Source organism: Apodemus sylvaticus, chromosome 8 (assembly GCF_947179515.1).
Source record: "Apodemus sylvaticus chromosome 8, mApoSyl1.1, whole genome shotgun sequence".
Classification (NCBI taxonomy): domain Eukaryota; kingdom Metazoa; phylum Chordata; class Mammalia; order Rodentia; family Muridae; genus Apodemus; species Apodemus sylvaticus.
The window spans coordinates 78,888,424-78,906,223 of NC_067479.1; the positions used below are offsets into that span (position 1 = coordinate 78,888,424).

Sequence of the window (17,800 nt, forward strand, 5' to 3'; positions counted from 1 at the left end):
AGTCTTAACCCCCACTTCCGGGATGGCGGCCGGTGAGGCTCAAGGGGCGTCACTCGCTCGCAAACGAGCACCTCCGCGGCCCGCCCGCCGCTCGCTCCTTTTGCCCGCCCCGCGAAGTCCTCCCGGCGCGCGCAGCTCCACTTCCGGCGTGCGCGGCGGTGACAATGGGAGCGGCGCGGGCGGCGCCGGGAGGCAGCTGACAGGCGTCTGCGGCTCCGCTTCATGGCTGCTCTCCCTCTCCGCCTTCGCTGTGTGAGGACCGGGGCCAGCCCGCAGCGGTGCGCAGCCGAGGCCGGAGGCGGTAGGCCGAGCTGGGACTGGTGAGCGGCGCCGCTGAGGCGCAGCATGTGAAGCGGAGACGGCCTCGAGCGCGGGGCGAGCCTCTCAGCCGGCCGGCATGGCCACGACGGCCGAGCTCTTCGAGGTGGGTCCCGGGGCTCCGCGAGCGGCGGTGGGGGACGGGCGGGTGTCCGCGGGACGCTGGGCCGCCTCGGGTGGCAGTGCGGCCAGACGTGCTGGAGACCGGACGGGCAGTGGGCAGGGCTGACTCGGGAGCCCAGGTCCGGGGAGCCGGGTCGTGCTGTGCGGATCCTCGCGACGGTGCTGCGGCGACACCTGAATGAGACTCTGGGGGTTCCTCCGGGCCGACGTTCCGCAAGCTTAGAAGCGGCTCTGGAGTGCCTGCCGGCTTACCTTGTAGTCGAAAAGGCTGGGAAGATTCTTTTTAAGACAATAAAGGCCTGCTTAGCCTTACCACCGAAGGGAAGCGACACATCTTACTGCATTTAATTGTCGTGGAACCATCCAACTGCCAGTTAAAGGATCCTGGGGGTGTGAGAAGCTGTGGGGGCGTTCAGGTGCATTTTTCGAGTGTTTCAATATTTAAACTTGACAGTTGGATCTTGTGGTGTGTCAGTGCCAGAAGCTGTGAGGTTTGAGATAATGGAATGGGATTACAAGACAATGAAACAGTATCTCCTTAGGTGAAAAAAAAATAGTAGTGATATGAAGAAAAATGAAGGATACACCATCTCCCCCTTTGGGGCATGATTACTTCATAGCAACAGAAGTGTAAGTTGTAGAGAACACTGCAGTTCACAGTTAAGAATTTCACAATAGGTGAAAATTGCATTCCTTTGGTTTGAGCATCAGCATGTTCTGTGGCTTGAATTTTAAATGCCACAGTTTCCATAAAAACATCTAACTTTTCAGTTACTCTTTTTTTGTTACTGAATGCTGACTTGCAGTCATCCCTAGCATAGATACTGCATTTGTTTAGAGAAATCGTAATGCTTAAATTGTAAGTTGTAATGAAAGTGATTTGAGTAAAGGGTTATAATTATTCCTAAGACAAATTTATTGCTGTTCCTCAGATGTAAATGTCTGGAGATATATAGCATTAGCTTCACTAATCATAAAATTCTACAATCTGTTCATGTACACTAGGCCAAGGAAACAAGTGTTAATATTTTGAACATTTACTGTGTATCCTTGGTCAAGATACTACGTAATTCTGTAATTCCTTGTTTCAATTTTTACATCTTACAGGCTTTGGGATCTTTAAATAATATATTTCATGATAAGCTACTTATTAACAGAAAAACATTATATTATCCTACTGAGATATTATAAACTAAGAACTAATGAGTTCTTAGTTTCCTCTCGGATCATATTATGTTTTCTTCCTTAAACGTGTGACCAAGATGTCTTCAGTAACTTATTTGAAAATGTCTTTTCTTTCCCAAGGGTGAAGAAAGGATGGGAGGGGTGAAGAAATTTGTATTTTGTTCTCTATGCCTTGTCATTTAGTGGAGTTGTTAAAGTCATTTAGCTTAGTGACAGCAGTTCTGTAGGAGAGAAAGCCAGTGATAATACAGTAATGGGAAGATTTGTAGAACACACAGGCATATTGATAGGTCTCATAACTAGAGCAGTCCCACCCCTGTCATTTGTTGTTTCATCAAAATTAGAAACATAAAATAATAGTTACAATAAAATAGTGCCAGTTATGCATAATGAAGCTTGTCTGTCCTTTCCTGGATGGCTGTGAGTCTAACCCTGTAGTAGGCTCTGCTTGTCAATAAACCTTTATTCTCCAGGTGAAAAGTTGACTTTTTTACTATAGAGAGGAGAAAAGGAAAAAGGCCCCCAGTGTCTGCTGCCATTTCCTGCAGCTACTGCCACAAATATGGGTCACAAATTAAGTCAGTCCGTGTCTCTCTCCTACTTCCCATTCTAAGTCACAGCTGGAGAGCTGGGGAAAACAGGGCAGGATGTGGGCAAGGGTATTTTGTTTTTGTGCATCCTGGTTTTCATGTACTTCTAAATAGAATTGTACTTCCATTTTCCACATTGGAGAAATTCAGTGGAAACAAAGTTGAGCTTTGAATCTTATGAAATTTCATTGCTAACTCTGCTTTTTATAAAATCTTATTACTGGTTTGGTGACTCATCCTTTTTTAACAGACAACTTCTGACAATAAAATCAAACTGTAAATCTTTCCTCAGTTGACAGAATGATTTATTAATAGGTGACTCAGTTATTACAATAATATATATCCTGGAAGTTGCCCAGAATACCTTCTTAGTTTCATTCTTTGCTGGCAGGTCTTCCTGAAGGAATCCTCTGTGGTGTTTTTAAGTAAAAATCTCGGTATGGCTTATCTGAACTGAGATTCCTCAGTGGTTTGGATTAATGACATATTCGGCATATTAAAACATGGCTTGGATGGTAAATTCCTCTGTTACTGCCCTCATTGCTCTTTTCTATGTACTGTTGAAGATCCTCCTCCTTTGTTGACTGTCTATCCTGTCATTCTTACTGATTCTTCACATTTCTCTTGGTAGGTTACATTTTGTAGGAAAGTTCTGTGTTAAAAACTAGGGCCAGTTATTCATTCAGTAAGTATTTTTGAGTACCTGTCAACTTCAAGATAAAGTGTTAAAATTAACAGCACTGAATGTCTCATCAGACATGCCACAGAAAAGTCTATTTGTTGCTTGAAAGATCCTGAAGTGAAAAAATTAAAGATGGGGTAGATGGATGAATTAACTGATAACATGGTGCAGAGGAGGGTCAGACTCCTTTTCCTGGGGTAAGTAGGGAAAGTCCCAAGTACTAATAGTATCACAAGTTAGGTGTTAATAGATGATAGTAGAAACTTCAAGCAGGAGGGTAACTCCAGCTTGTAAAGGGAAGGATATTTAAGAAATACTGAGAAGAGGGCACGTTTTGTGTGTGTGTGTGTGTGTGTGTAAAGTAGTGGCTCAGGACAAGTGTGATGAGAGAAGAATTTGAGGAAGTTTTAAGAAAGCTTTTGTAGATCATGTGTAAAGGAGCTGATGACTTTCTTAGTAGGCTTACATGAGTCATAAGACTTTAATGTTAGTATGAAGAATGACTCTCAGTGAGGATTATTGATAGTGTGTCATTGTTACTAATATCTGTTCTTGTCATTTGGCAATCCTTGCAAATTGTCTGTTTTTGATTGTTTAATCTAGAAGGTAAAATTCTTAAACTAATTTAATGAAGACAGAAAAATCAACTGGGTGATTGATGATATATTAATCACAGCAAAGAAAACTGTTAGGACTCTTTCAGGGAGAAGAAATGATATCATTGTGTGTTAAGGAGAGAAGGAATATGGTTTGTTTGTTTGTTTGAAGTATATGTTAGGCTGGATCTAGTGGGTGGTCTGTTATCCCAGTTACTTTAGAGATCACTGCAGGATTGCTAGTTGAAGACCATATGGGACAATTTAGATTTTTGTCTCAAAATGAAAAGCAAAAAAGACTGAGGTTATAGCTGAGTGCTTGAGTAGCTCATAGAAGGCAAGAAGAAGAAGGATAGAGTTAAATCCCCAGTGTTGCAAAGAGGAGGGAAATGTATGGATGAAGGCTAGGTGTTGTAGCACATACATGTAATCCCAGCCTTGGGAGGTGGGCAGGAGGATTAGGAGTTCAAAATTCACTTGGCCAGACTGAGACCCTTTTTTAAAACCCAAAAATTAAACAAAACTACTCAAGTAGTTTTAGCAGTTTTGAAATTATTGCTTTATATGGATAATAACTTACGTTATTATGGATTGGAATGGATGGCATCTCTGAACTATATGTCTCAGGAACTGAATGGTTTGAGCAAATTACCTATTTTCTTTGTCCCTGTGTTCTCTCATCTGTAGAATGACTGAGAGAATAATCGTTTCTACTTCAGAAGATGTTTATTTTGAAGATTACTTTATGTTTCTACCTAGGGGGTAGGGAGAATGAAGATTTACCTTAAATTTGACAAACTGTGAAAAGAGTGGTAGCCAACTATAGTGAGAGAGAATTGTAGAAAGTGACTCGAAGGTTATAGTCATGGTGTCTACGAGAAGATTTGTCACCCTACAACACTCTTCCTTGTGAGTCTGTGCCTTTTCATGAATTTGAAAGTTGAAGACAGGCATTTATTGGGTGAGAGGAAGCGCACACACATGGCAACAGACACAGAAAAAGATTTCTCAAAGTAGAGGCAGGACTCAGAAAGCCAAATATCTTCCAAGGTGTTTTGAAACTCAGTAATAAAACAAACTTGGAACTAACTTCTGATGTTCTCTTGTCTTGGAATAGAAATAAAATGAGATGAAAGAGTTGAGCTATGGTGATATTTAAAGGTCATTCTTGCTTTAAAATTTTAAATCAGATTCTGTGATTTTCTTCAATCATATAAAAGGTACCATTACATTCTTTACTTTTTCTTTGGAACCTGAAATATCAGATTTTTTCAGAAATAAAGCATATTCTCTCATGGGAAAGAGATTTACTTAATATAACCTAAAAGAATTGACACCTCCTTCAAGATTGAATCTTGTGTAGGTAGTTTCAAAAAAATGTTTTGAAGTATGTCTTGATTTTATATATTTATGTGCTTTATTTTTCTGCCTTTCCATATTAGTTTGAGATAAATTTTTATATTCTGGGAAGGATTTTATAGTGCTTTTCAAATAACCAATAATTAATAGAGTTTATTAATTTATAGAAAATATATAAAGAATGCCATTAAAAATGAAATGAGAATAGAGAGGAGGACAAAATTATTCACTTACAGTGATATTGTTGATTAGGCTCATATTTCTAATATATCTTGTATATTTTATATTGTATATCAGACCACACATATACACAGACACACACACACACACACATACACACATCAGGATGCCAGGTCTATACCTCAACTAGCTAGTGTTTTAATTTGTTCAGGATTGTTCCACTGGACCATAACTGGAAAGCAAGAGCAGCATGTGACAGCTTGCCTTTGCCTTCAGTTATAATATGGGGAAAAGAGTAAAAAACTAGGAAAAGGGGTGTTATAAAACAATAAGTGAAACTGGGCCTGGTGTCACAGGACTGTGGAGACAGGGGCAGGAAGATTCCAAGTTCACTGCCTGGTTGGACTACAGAGTGAGTCCAAGGCCAGCCTGGGAGACATAATGAGGTATTGTCTCAGGGTAAGAGGAGGACTGGTAGTACAGTTCTGTGGAGAGGACTTATCCAATGTGTTTGGATCCCTGCATTCAGTCTCATTAAAGGGACTCAAAACAAAGGAGTAAATGAAATTGCGGTTTGTAGGGGTGTAAGAATGAAGAAATGGTGGTCATCCTGTCAGGGATCTGAGCCAGGCTTTGAGTCATTGTAGATTATCTTTCTCCTTTTTGATTACTTAGTTTTTATTTTTATTTATTTATTTGTTTATTTATTTATTTGGTTTGTTGTTACTACTACTGCTTTTTAACAACAGACTGCCTAATTTTTAAAAGAAATTCATTTTTCTCTGTGCTTGGAATTGGAGGTGTTGGCATCTGGAGAAGGCCTTAAAAAGATGGGAGATAGAAGAGAGACTGGAGTAAGCATGCAGTATTTGGTTAATGAACTCACAGCCTCAACTCCTTTATAACTGGAATGAATCTATTCATGAAGGCAGAGTTTTCATGATCTAAACACATTCTATTATACCTAATCCCACAACCTTGCTTCATAGGGGATTACATTTCCAACACTTTTGGGGAGATAGTCAAAGCTGGACATTGTGTTAATAGGAAGAAGGCATCCTGTAGAGTAAGTTACATGACCACAAGTTAGGTAGCTGCAGTGGCGGGGTTGGAGTTGGCTGTAAGGCTAAGGAGAGTCTGACTAGGGAAACAGAAATCAGGGTAGGTGGCTCAAGATGAGTTCTAAAGCTCACAGAGAATGTGAACTTGGTTGGGATTGCTTAGGGAAGTTTCTGAATAAAAGGAAGCAATGTTTCAGTGATTTCTTGGCAAAAATAAGCATTGTAAATGTAAGGGAAATAGACAACAGGCAGTAGTTACAGTTTTGTTGGCCTAAAAGATTACAGAAATACTTGACTGAAAGTTTCTAATTTTTTTTCACCTAAATTGTGGGGGGGGGGGGGATTACTCTAGTTTCTTTGAGTTTGTGGGTTGTTTGCACACATTATATTGATCTGTTTTCTGGTTTGCGGGTAGTGGTATAGGAAAAATTGAAGTTGGTTTGATTTGTTTCATTGGACTTGTATTCTTGGTTAAAATTTCCAAGAGATTTTCAGTAGGAATGAGCAAAATTGCCTTGCTTTGTCTTTCAGTTGCTAATATTGAGAGATATGAAACCAGTTTAAATAGTAGTCAGTTATATGGAGTTAAATATAATGTGATAGCACATAGTGCTTTGACTTTTGTTGCAGCTTTGCTGAATCAAAAAAATTTACTATAGCCGAACAGAAGGTGTAATGTAAACCTTACTATGCTTATGACATTCTAAAAGGTTGTTTGTGTGTTCGGGTTGTTTGTTTTGAGAGAAGCCTTTTGGGAGGACATGGCCTGTTCTTTCTTATAACACCAATCTGTGTTTTAAACTACATGCTTTATATTTCACTCTGATACCTAATGGACATCTATAGTATGATACATGCAGAATAAAACTCTTGTTTCCTTACTCCGTTACCCACCTCCTTCCCTGGTTTCTTCCAACTCAGCAAAAAGTACCACTGCATAGTTGTTGAGGCCATAAACCCTTCTCCTCCTTTCTCTTCACTTCCATTCCTGCAGCAGTATATAAATGCCTCCCTTAAGATTATAGGAAGCCATTTCTCAGCACCCGGGGGGCTTCCTGCCACTTTTTTCTCTTGACTGTGTTGTCGATTGCATCCTCTTAAAAACAAATACTGAGACAGTTTATTATGCAGCACATTATTTAGAGGTACCCTTGAGGATAGAGGTAGGGTGAGGAAGTAGGATAGCACACATGGAGAAGTGAACATCGGTGGCAGGGTGCGGGGTTGATAACACCTATGTGAGAAGTTAAAAATTAAAATGACCTGTCACTTTGGTTTTGACCAGACAGACCATGCCTTTATACACCAGTCTCAGTCATTGGAATCATGTTACATTAAAACAAGTATGATATTCAGTAAAATGCCCCTCAGCAGCTGGGATCTCTTGAGAACACCACCAGGTAAAGGCACTTCTACCAGATCAATCAAGTCCCTTTTTTCAGGGAGAGCTGGAGGGCACATCACTGCCCACAATAGGCCACTCTTGTGTTACTAGATTCTATACCATAGTCTGTTTGATTAACAGATCCTCCAGCATTCTAATTCTGTCTCATAGAGGAAAACTAGAAGATTATTAATAGAATAAATTTCAGTTCTTCCTGTGGTAGGTCGATGGTTTTAAATTGTATCTAAGCCTATATCTTTCTCCGTGATCGTTCTAATTCCATCTTACTTTTAGATAACACTTTTACTAGTTTCACTGTCTAAACTAGTTGTCATAGTCTTTTTAGGCTATGGTGATATTTATTGATTGAGGGAAGTGATCTTCCTAATAGAATTGTTTCTGTGATGCATAAGATACTACTAGTCTCTGCCTTAGCTTAATAGAACCTCTACTTCCTTTTGAGGGCCACAGTGGCGGCCAGAAGGGGGCATCAGATCACTTGGAACTGGAGTTACAGGCAATTAGTTGTGAGATCCCTGACACAAAACTGTAAACTAAACTCAAGTCCTCTGGAAGAACAGTGAACAGTCTTAACTGCTGAGCCATCTTTCCAGCACATTTAATGCTGTTCCTACTTCCTTTTGGCTTAGACAAAAGCATTCCTCCTTTGGTACCATGATCTCTTTAACTGCAGACATGAGACATGAACAATTAGCAGATAGAGTAGGCAGGGAAGTTTATACTTTACTTTTTTTTTTTAATTCCTAATTCTGATAATTTTTCCTCTTGAGAGATCAGCATTAAAGGTTTTTAATTTACAATATATCCTGCAACTTAAGAGACAGAATACCACCTCTGAACTGGTGCTTTTGTTACACCTGCAGTGTAGGTCTAGTTCAGCTATTATAATAAATCTCAGTCCTCTGTTCCCATGTTTATCTTATCTCTTATCTGGCCATTATTGAGAGAATACAACACATTAAAGATAACCTTAAAAGCTGTGTTGACGTTTTATTAAGGAATAAAAATAGCACCTTCTTCTTGGGTTAATTTGACCAAGAGTGAGCCCAAATTTCAGTTCTGCTTTTCTCCCTGTGTCTCGTCTGGTTACTGGCCTACCTATCTAATCTTTCAGTCCCTGTTAAGTTGTGTCTTGTGCCTCGTGTAAGTTGTGCCTTGTTTCTGTTTTGTCCCCAAATCTGTGCCTGAGCCTAACAAAGGGCTTTGATCTATATTTATTGAAAAGCATAGGAAACATGGCATGTGGACAGAATTAGAGATATTTTCATAGAAATCTTTAACAGAGTTTTACAAGAGAAGTTACTTTACTGGCCCCAGCTGACTCTTGAATAGCAAACACTACTGCAAACAGACATCATCAAGCTATATCCAGATTGCTTCCAACATTTATGGTAGATATTGGATGCTTCCAACATCTTGGCTGCTTTCAGCAAATGATTACTACAACACACATGCACAAATATATTACTTTGGGTCAGGGTAGAAGACTTCATAATTTAAGATTAAAACTATGTTTAGCTTAGATTGTAAAATCTGATTGCATAGGTAATCCAAGACAAATTGATTCTTAAATGATCTCAAGGCTCTTTATTAACTTTGGTTTGAGGGATGCCAAAAGTTAAGCCATTTTGAGTTAAGATATTTTCATAAAAATGTATCACTATACTGTCAGTGTTGCTCATATATTTATGTGTTTTCTCATTAGGTACTAAATGTTTATAATTGTTGTATCTTCTTGATAATTGGAATCTTTATAGTATAATTGTCTCTTGTAACCTGTTTTAAATTCCCAGTCCTCTTTTTTGGTTAGTATTGTATTTATGTGGAATATCAGTTTTTATCCCTACACTGTGAGTCTTTTCCAAACAGTGTATAGTTAGGTCATATTTTTGGTCCTCTGCCAATCTCTGGAAAGTCACACTTACACTTAAGTAGCTGCTAATGAAAAAGGCTTTCTGTAATTGGCTGTTTGCTTTCTGTATAACTACATAGCTTTTGCCCTTCATTTCTGGCCTAACTTAGTTGAATTAATAATTTGTTGTGAAACGTGTAAATTCTTTGTTCATTTATTTTTGTGTGTATTCTATAGAATTTTGTTTTTACTAAGAGGCTTGTGTTTGAGTTCTTATTACACTCTAGTTTGAATTTATATCAGCTTAAACTCAATAAATTACTAACAGTGTTCTACACTCATCTCATTTATTGTTGATATCACAAAATTACCATTACATAGTGTATGCCCCAAACATAAGCTTATGACCTTTGAAATATATTAACCTCTGAAATTTTGTACAAAACAAAATATCAAGTTGTACCCAGGGTCATTATTGTTGAGACTACCAACCTGTTAATTTATCTTTATTAGAACTTTTATTTCATGTATTTTAGGTTATTAGTGTCCATTTATTTCACCTTATATTCTGGGCAGGTCTAGTGGTAATACTCTCTAATCTGTCTGTCTGTCTGTCTATCTCTTAGATTTAGGAACTTTTTTTAAAGATTTATTCATGTATATGAGTACACTGTAACTATCTTCAGACACACCAGAAGAAGGCACCAGAACCCATTATAGATGGTTGTGAGCCCCCATGTGGTTGTTGGGAATTGAATTCAGGACCTCTGGAAGAGCAGCCAGTGCTCTTAACTACTGAGCCATCTCTCCAGCCCTTAAATCTAGAAACATTTTAAATTTCTCCCTTGCTTTTTAATACTGTCGTTGCTGGGTATAGGATTCTTTGACAATTTGTTGTTGTTGTTGTTTAGCACTTTGAACTGATTAGTATCATCTTCTAGTGTGCTATCAAACCCTGCTAATAATCTTAGGGGACTCTGTGGCCTCATTCTTTCATGCTGCCTTCACAAGTCTTTGTCCTTCAGAAGTTGGGAAGTGCTGGAATTGTAGGCGTGCATTACTGCCTACCATACATATTTACTAGTTTGATTGGACCTTCTACTTCAGTAACTTAAACAGTTATAATAATGCTTTTTCTGAGAAAATTTAATATGCTTGTTATCAGTTTATGCATGTTTTCTTGTTTCATTGAATGTTGCTTTATGTGATTTTTTAATAAAATATAGTTTCTCATCTAAGTTTATCTACTTTGTTAAGTGCGACTCCTTTTCAGTATCTCACACAATGCATAGTTACTCCAGAATCTTTTGTTTATATATGCATTTCCTTGCAATTTTATTTTTAATTTCTGTTTAAAATTTTGAGGCAGGGATTGCTATGTAACCAAGACTGGCCTTGAATTTGCTATCATGCTGCCTGGATCTCCAAGTGATCAGAGAATAAAATTATGGGGTTAATGCTCTGAGCCTTTGTATCACTGTCGATTTTACCAAAAGAGCTGCCAGCTGTCTTCTTAAAAGGTTATATCTGTTAACATTTTTGACAGTAATGAAAGTGCAGATTTCAGTTTACTTTGTTTTGGCCACATTGAGCTCTGTAATTAAAATATATTTTCTGCTTCTTAGGTTAAAAAATAATAATAACTTGCTGGATGTCATGTAGCACGGGTCTTTAATCCCACCAGCACTGGCAAGGCAAAGATAGGAAGATCTCTGTAAGTTTAAGGTCAGCCTGGTCAGCATACAAGTTTCAGACCATCCAAGGCTACATAGTGATATGCTATTTCCCCTCATCTCCAGCCATTCTCCCCGCCAAAGAAAGATTACTTGACTTTGTTAATAAAGCTATACATGTGCTTTGGTTTTGGTTTGGGATGTTTGTTTGTTGGTTGGTTTTTTTAAATAAATTAACCTTCTATGTCCTTTGGTCATTCTTTATTTGGTTCCTCCAACTAGTCAGTAGTGGTGTTCTAGTATTTTAGCATCCTACTTTCTTTAAACAATTGATTTTATTTATTGAAGATTTTTAAACAACAACAACAAAACCCTTTTAAAAATATGTTTATTCTGTGAACCAGGAGCCTTTTGTGGCTGATGAATACATTGAACGGCTTGTGTGGAGAACCCCAGGAGGTGGTTCTAGGGGTGGACCTGAAGCTTTTGATCCTAAAAGGTAAACTTAAAAAAAAAAACGAAACAAAAAAACATAGTTCCAATATAGTATTACAAATTGTATTTAGACTAGAGATGACTAAATTGGAATTCCTTTGAGTATATATATATATAAGATGATTTTAATTAACAGTTTGTTCCTACTTCAAAAAAAAATCTTAACAGTATTAGAAGTCTGAAATTGTGTTTTTCCTTAAGCACTTCAGCTGATTGGATAAAAGAATTTTATTAAGAATTTGATTTTTCCACTTAGCATTAAATTAGAAAAAGTTGGTTATACTTCTGGAATTACAACATGACTGGGTATGGTAGTTTATAACTGTAATTTGAGGCAGGGTTCTGAGTTGGAGGTTAGCCTAGAATACATAGCAAAACCCTGACTCTGAATAAGCAAATTAATAATAATAAAAAGTTAACTATGTTCTTTTAAATTTAATAGCTGTAAATCAGGGAAACTGAGTCACTAAAATCTGTAAAAATCTGTACAGTTTCTGTTGTACATTTGTCTTCTTGAATTTTAAAGTAGAGCTTGTTTGGATATTTAATGGGGCTTTGTTGAGGTTTTTGTTTACCTTAGAGAGAATCCATTGCAAAGTCAATAACAACTGGCTGTATTTCCAAATGCTGTGTATTGTTAAAGTCACATGACCTGTTCAAAGTGAAAAGAAAGTTATGGCATTAAAGAGATTGCAGCAAGATGCTGTAAAGAAAATGAATATGCATGTCTCTATCTCAAAGGACCCTTTTTAAAACCTTCATAAAGCTGCTCTGTTCCTTATGATTAATGGCAGGAAAATTGATTATACTATTATTTTCCTCTATTAGGTTATTAGAAGAATTTGTGAATCATATTCAAGAACTACAGATAATGGATGAAAGGATTCAAAGGAAAGTAGAAAAATTAGAACAGCAATGCCAGAAGGAAGCTAAGGAGTTTGCTAAGAAGGTACAAGAGCTCCAGAAAAGCAACCAGGTATACATTTGGCTAAGAAATGAGTAATTTTATAGCCTATAACATTTTCATTTTTCTTTGAGTATAGTATCTTCATTCCTTTTTAGCTTTAGGCCTTTCAAGAATCAAGTCAAATTATATTAACTTCTAACTCTCTGGTCCTATGGAAAAAATACTAATGTATTGTTACTACCTACCGTTGGCGTTAAGAGTGCTACTAGATGGTTTCAGAGTCCCAGAAATACCCTTTTCAGTTTAGGGTGGTAGATGCTTGAGAGTGACCCTTGCTTCACCTCTTAATTGAATAAGCTTTCACAAGACTGACTGGTTCATAGTTTTGCATTTTGAGAAACACCTTATTAGTATTGATATTTAAGTAGTCATTTTAATTCAATGTAATCATAAATAAGACTAGACCTGTATCAAGTTATTCCCTAGAGTAGTAGTTTTTAACCTTCCTAATGCTGTGACCATTTAATACTGTTTTTCATAGTATACTGACCTCCAACCATTATCTTGTTGCATAGCTGTAATGTTGGTATTGTTAAGAATCATAATGTAAATATTTGACATGTAGGATATCTGATACATGATCCCCAAAGGGGTTATGAACTGCCTGTTGAAAACAACTGCCCTCAAGAAATTTGATTTGAGTAGTTTGACAAAAGTCATTAGGATATGCCTCAGTGAGGGTTCTTCTCTTACTGTGAGAGGAACAGGTGTAGAGTTCTCCTCAGTCCACTTTCCAGTAACACCAAACCACTAGTCTGCCCCCAGGTCTGTGCTTGACAGACTTCTTAGGTCCTGAAATTCACCTGAATGTGTGAATCTCTTTCACTGACTTGGTTTAATTTAGAATATCTTTGTTAAATGTGGTTTGAAGAGCATTGTTGAACTTTGCCCACTCTCCGGAGGGCTGTTCTTCAAGTTCATTGGAATTAACAAGCTCGTTTCTGCTAAATCATCATTTTATGTATTTGGTTAAAGAAGTCAGTAATTTACGTATGATAAGTGTGTTTTTGAATAGCAATGGTGACAGGTTTCATATACTTCTAGTAAAGCTTTGCTTTTAGTAATAAAAAAATAACATTAATAGTTGCGGTAACATGGGAGCCTGTCTGTGTGAGTTTGAATTGTAAGCTCACCATTAAGCTAATTATAAAATTTCAAGCACTTAAACATTTCCAAGCTTTGTGTTTTAATGTATAAAGTGGCTTGTGTTAACTAAATAAGTAAATAATTAATAGTAATATATAATTGATAAGTGATATATTTAGAATAGTATCTGATGCAAAGCAAGTCCTCAATAAATGTTTCAGCTTTTCTCCCTTTTAGAGTAGAACAAAAGGATCCTATTGAATTATCAACAGTTATCAGTTGTCCTGCTATTGGCAAATCTAAGGAATTCATTGCATTGTTTTTAATGTGTTGTAGGACAAAGAAAAGAAACTGCTGAAAGTAATATAATTTTGCTTTAGTAAAATAGTTGCTATAGTCCATCCTGTTTTCAAAACTTGGAAAGAACAATTTTATCACAACTCTTATGGCATTTGGAAGGAAGTGTTAAGACAGTCTTGATAATGTAGCTCACTCACAGTAGCCACTCACTTGCAATTGTTCTCCTATCTCAGAGTCCCATGTGCTGAAATTACAGCATGTACAGGTACACCCGGCTTAGTATTGCTTTTTAAATATTTTTAATGTTAATCTTTTTAATCAATATCCTTTAAGCTTCTGATACATTTAAAAAAAAAATCTTTCCAGTTTGGTAGCAAGAGTGTTCTTTAAAAATACAGTTCCATGAGCTGGGGAGGTGGTACAGTGCTTGTTATGCAAGTGTGAGAACCTGCGTTTCTAAAAGGCAGGGTTCAGTGTCTGCATGTATCTGTAACCCCAGCAGCGGGGATGGTGTGAAGAGGTGGAGGGCACGCAGGAGCCCTTTGAGCTTGCATGTTGAAATGGCAGCAGATCTCCAAGTTCAGAGAGTCCCCGTCTCACAGAGTAAAGTGAAGCTTAAGGTAGAGTGCAGTAGAGGAAGACTCCTGGTGCTGGCTCTGCCCTCTACACTGCATTGCATAGGCACATGTACCTTCTCACTTGCATACGTGCCCTCCTCCAGAACCAGTCCTTTGATAATTATTTTCACAACCATTTAGGGCTTTTGGGTGCCTGTGGTATAAAAGTTAGAAACTTGGTTAAGAGTTTTTAGATTGTGTCATGCTAGTGAGTATGAATTGTATTTTTTAAAATATATTTATTAATTTATTTTTTACATTACATATTTTACACCCCACCCCACCCCCCACCCCCCCCCCCCGTGCACCCTCTGACTGTTCCACATCCCGTACCTCCTCCCCACCTACCTGTCTCCACTTGGATGTCCCCCTGACCCCTACCTCTAAACTCCCTGGGGCCTCCAGTCTCTGTGAGGGCTAGGTTCATCACCTCTGAATGAACACAGACCCAGCAGTCCTCTACTGTATGTGTGTTGGGGGCCTCATATCAGTTGGTGTATGCTGCCTGTTTGGTGGTTCAGTGTTTGAGAGATCCTGGGGGTCCAGATTAAATGAGACTGCTGGTCCTCCTACAGGATTGCCCTTCTCTTCAGCGTCTTTCAGCCTTCCCTAATTCAACAACAGGGGTCAGCCGCTTCTGTCCATTGGTTGGGTACGAATATCTGCATCTGATTCTTTCAGATGCTTGTTGGGTCTTCTGTAGTGCTGTCATGCTTGGTCCCTTTTTGTGAGTGCTCCTGTGGTATTCTTATATAAGTTTTGTTATTGTTATTAGTGGTGAGGTTGATATGTAATCTACCATTAATGCCCTGAACTCAGTTTACTTTTAATAGGTATTATATTACAAACTTAATTCTCTGATTGTGTTATCTGTGTGTACAAATTCCTAGGTTGCTTTCCAACATTTCCAAGAACTAGATGAGCACATTAGCTATGTAGCTACCAAAGTGTGTCACCTTGGAGACCAGCTGGAAGGGGTAAACACACCTAGGCAACGTGCAGTGGAGGCTCAGAAATTGATGAAATACTTTAATGAATTTCTAGATGGAGAATTGAAATCTGATGTTTTTACAAATTCTGAAAAGGTAAGCATTGCCAAAAGAAATAATCAAATTGTATTTGGTTTGCCTTGTATTTTTAAAATGATCTCTTTGTATGAGAATGCACACACCTATGCACAGTTGCCTTGCATTTTATGAAGTTACAATTAGTTTATAAATGCTGAGGTAACTGTATTTTTAAGTATTTCTTTATCCTTTAACTATTAATGAAATGTATGTAGTCTTTAATAGTTATATATTATTAGGTAATTGATCTGATTTAAAGTGGTAATGAGCTGAAAAGAATCCACAAGTCCTAGTTTTTATTTACTTGAATAAAGATCCTTTATAAAGAATTAAAGCAGCTTAGATCATGATCATTGAAAACTGAGTTGGTTATGCTATTCTTGTCATAACATAGTCACCTAATCATCATCTAAAGGTATATGGTATTGGTTGTTGGTTGTTCTACAATCTTGAGAGGAGGCAACCTGGCTTGCTTTCCGCCCTTTAGGGGAAAAAATCAAAATGTATGAGAAAAAAAAGATATCCTTGTGAATAATGTATCCTTCTCCTACTATTACCCGCTCATGTATTGAATATAGTTTTACAGATTTATTCCAAATTCACTGCATTGAACATTAGATTATAAGATGTTAAAAACTAAGTATTAAGGACCTTTGCTTTGAATTAAGCAAAATATTTTTATAAGTAGGACTCTATAAAACCAAAGGATTTATAATTTTTAGATGTAAAAAAATGGTTACATGTCAATAGATCATCCTTCTAAAGCAAAGACAACATTTAGAAGATTGAATTTCAAGAATTATAGAATAGTCCTGATATCAACAAAAGTGTGATGCAAGGGTATATATTGGACTTGAATGGTAAATTGCATGTCAGGGTAGATCTGGAATTTAAAGCTTTTTTCCTAAATATTAGTAAGAATAGCATGAAAGTACCTATTTAAAAAATAAAAATTCTGTTTTATATAGAAACAGTTGGCTATAGTAAGGCCAGTTCTTCAGATTACTTCTGATTATACCTGTTGGGTCGTGTGCTCTAAGCAAAATACAAGTATCTTAACCAATATGTTAGCCTATTGTTTTGAAAATATTGTTTTAATACAATATATTCTGATTATGGTTTTTCTTCCTCCAACTCCTTCCAGTTCATCCGCATTTCCCCAACCACCCAAGTCCACTCCTTTTCTGTCTTGCTCATTATGATATAAGCAGGCATCTAAAATAATTATAATAAATAAAATAATTATTATAATAATTGTTACTTTAGCGTTGCTTTTATTTTTATTTACTGATTTACTAATTCTTTATTTTTATTTTATCTAATAGTAATTTTATATTATTGTATAAAATAAAAACAAGCAAACCACAATAAGACAAACAGGGAAATGAGCCAAAAAAAAAAAAAAAAAAAAGCTGAAGAAACATACAGATTCAGAAAACACACATTCACACATATAGAAATCTCATAAAAATAGAAAAACTGGAATCATAATATATATACAAAGGACCTATAAGATTAAAAGACAAAAGGCTCTTACAAAGCATTATGAGACAAAGAACCTTTAAAATGCTCTTGAGTTCATTTTGTGTTGGCCAATACTGCTGAACATGGGGACTGGCCTTAAGAATGGTGTGTATTCCCAGTGAGACACCATTAGAGAAAGGTAAATTTTCATTTGCAAGCAGTTATCAGTTGGGGGTAGCTTCTGTGTTAGGATGTGAGCCTGTGTCTACTCCTCTCTCAACTCAGTGATCCCCATCAAACCCAGACCTGTGCAGGCCTTGTATGTGCTGTCACAATTTCTGTGAGTTCACATGTGTATCAGTCCTGCCTGGTTTATTTAGAAGGCCATGTTTCCTTGATGTCTTCTATCCCCTCTGGCTCCAATGATCTTTCTGCCTCTCCTGCGGTTCCCTGAGCCTTAAGGGGAGAGAAATGATGGAGACATCCATTTTGGACAGTTCTCCAAGGTCTTTCTCTCCTCAGTGTCCAGTTGTGGGTATTAGTTGTCATCTAGTGGAGGGGAAAGCATTGTGCATGATGGCTGAGTGAGATGCTGATCTGCAGATTTAGCAGAAGATCATTAGGCCCCATTTCATTGCTGTGTTCCTTTTGAAGCACAGGATGGTAATTTAAAATCTCAAAGAAGTAGCTATATTTAGATTGACTGATTTTTTTAAAAAACTGGATTTATACTTATTTGAATGTTTACTCTTTAAACTTTAAAAATTTTAAATTATCCTC

The 17,800-nt window shown here is 37.4% G+C and overlaps 1 protein-coding gene across 1 annotated transcript in view; it reads left to right on the forward strand.

Annotated features, from left to right (window-relative positions):
- Positions 1-325: 325 nt before the first annotated feature.
- The window catches only part of Exoc5 (exocyst complex component 5), a 49,837-nt gene continuing 32,362 nt past the window's right edge, over positions 326-17,800 (forward strand). The window contains exons 1-4 of the mRNA XM_052191641.1: positions 326-424; positions 11,429-11,523; positions 12,348-12,495; positions 15,380-15,574. Of these exons, the coding sequence (XP_052047601.1) occupies positions 398-424; positions 11,429-11,523; positions 12,348-12,495; positions 15,380-15,574 (465 nt within the window). The 5' untranslated portion in view covers positions 326-397. The remainder of the gene's footprint in view (positions 425-11,428; positions 11,524-12,347; positions 12,496-15,379; positions 15,575-17,800) is intronic.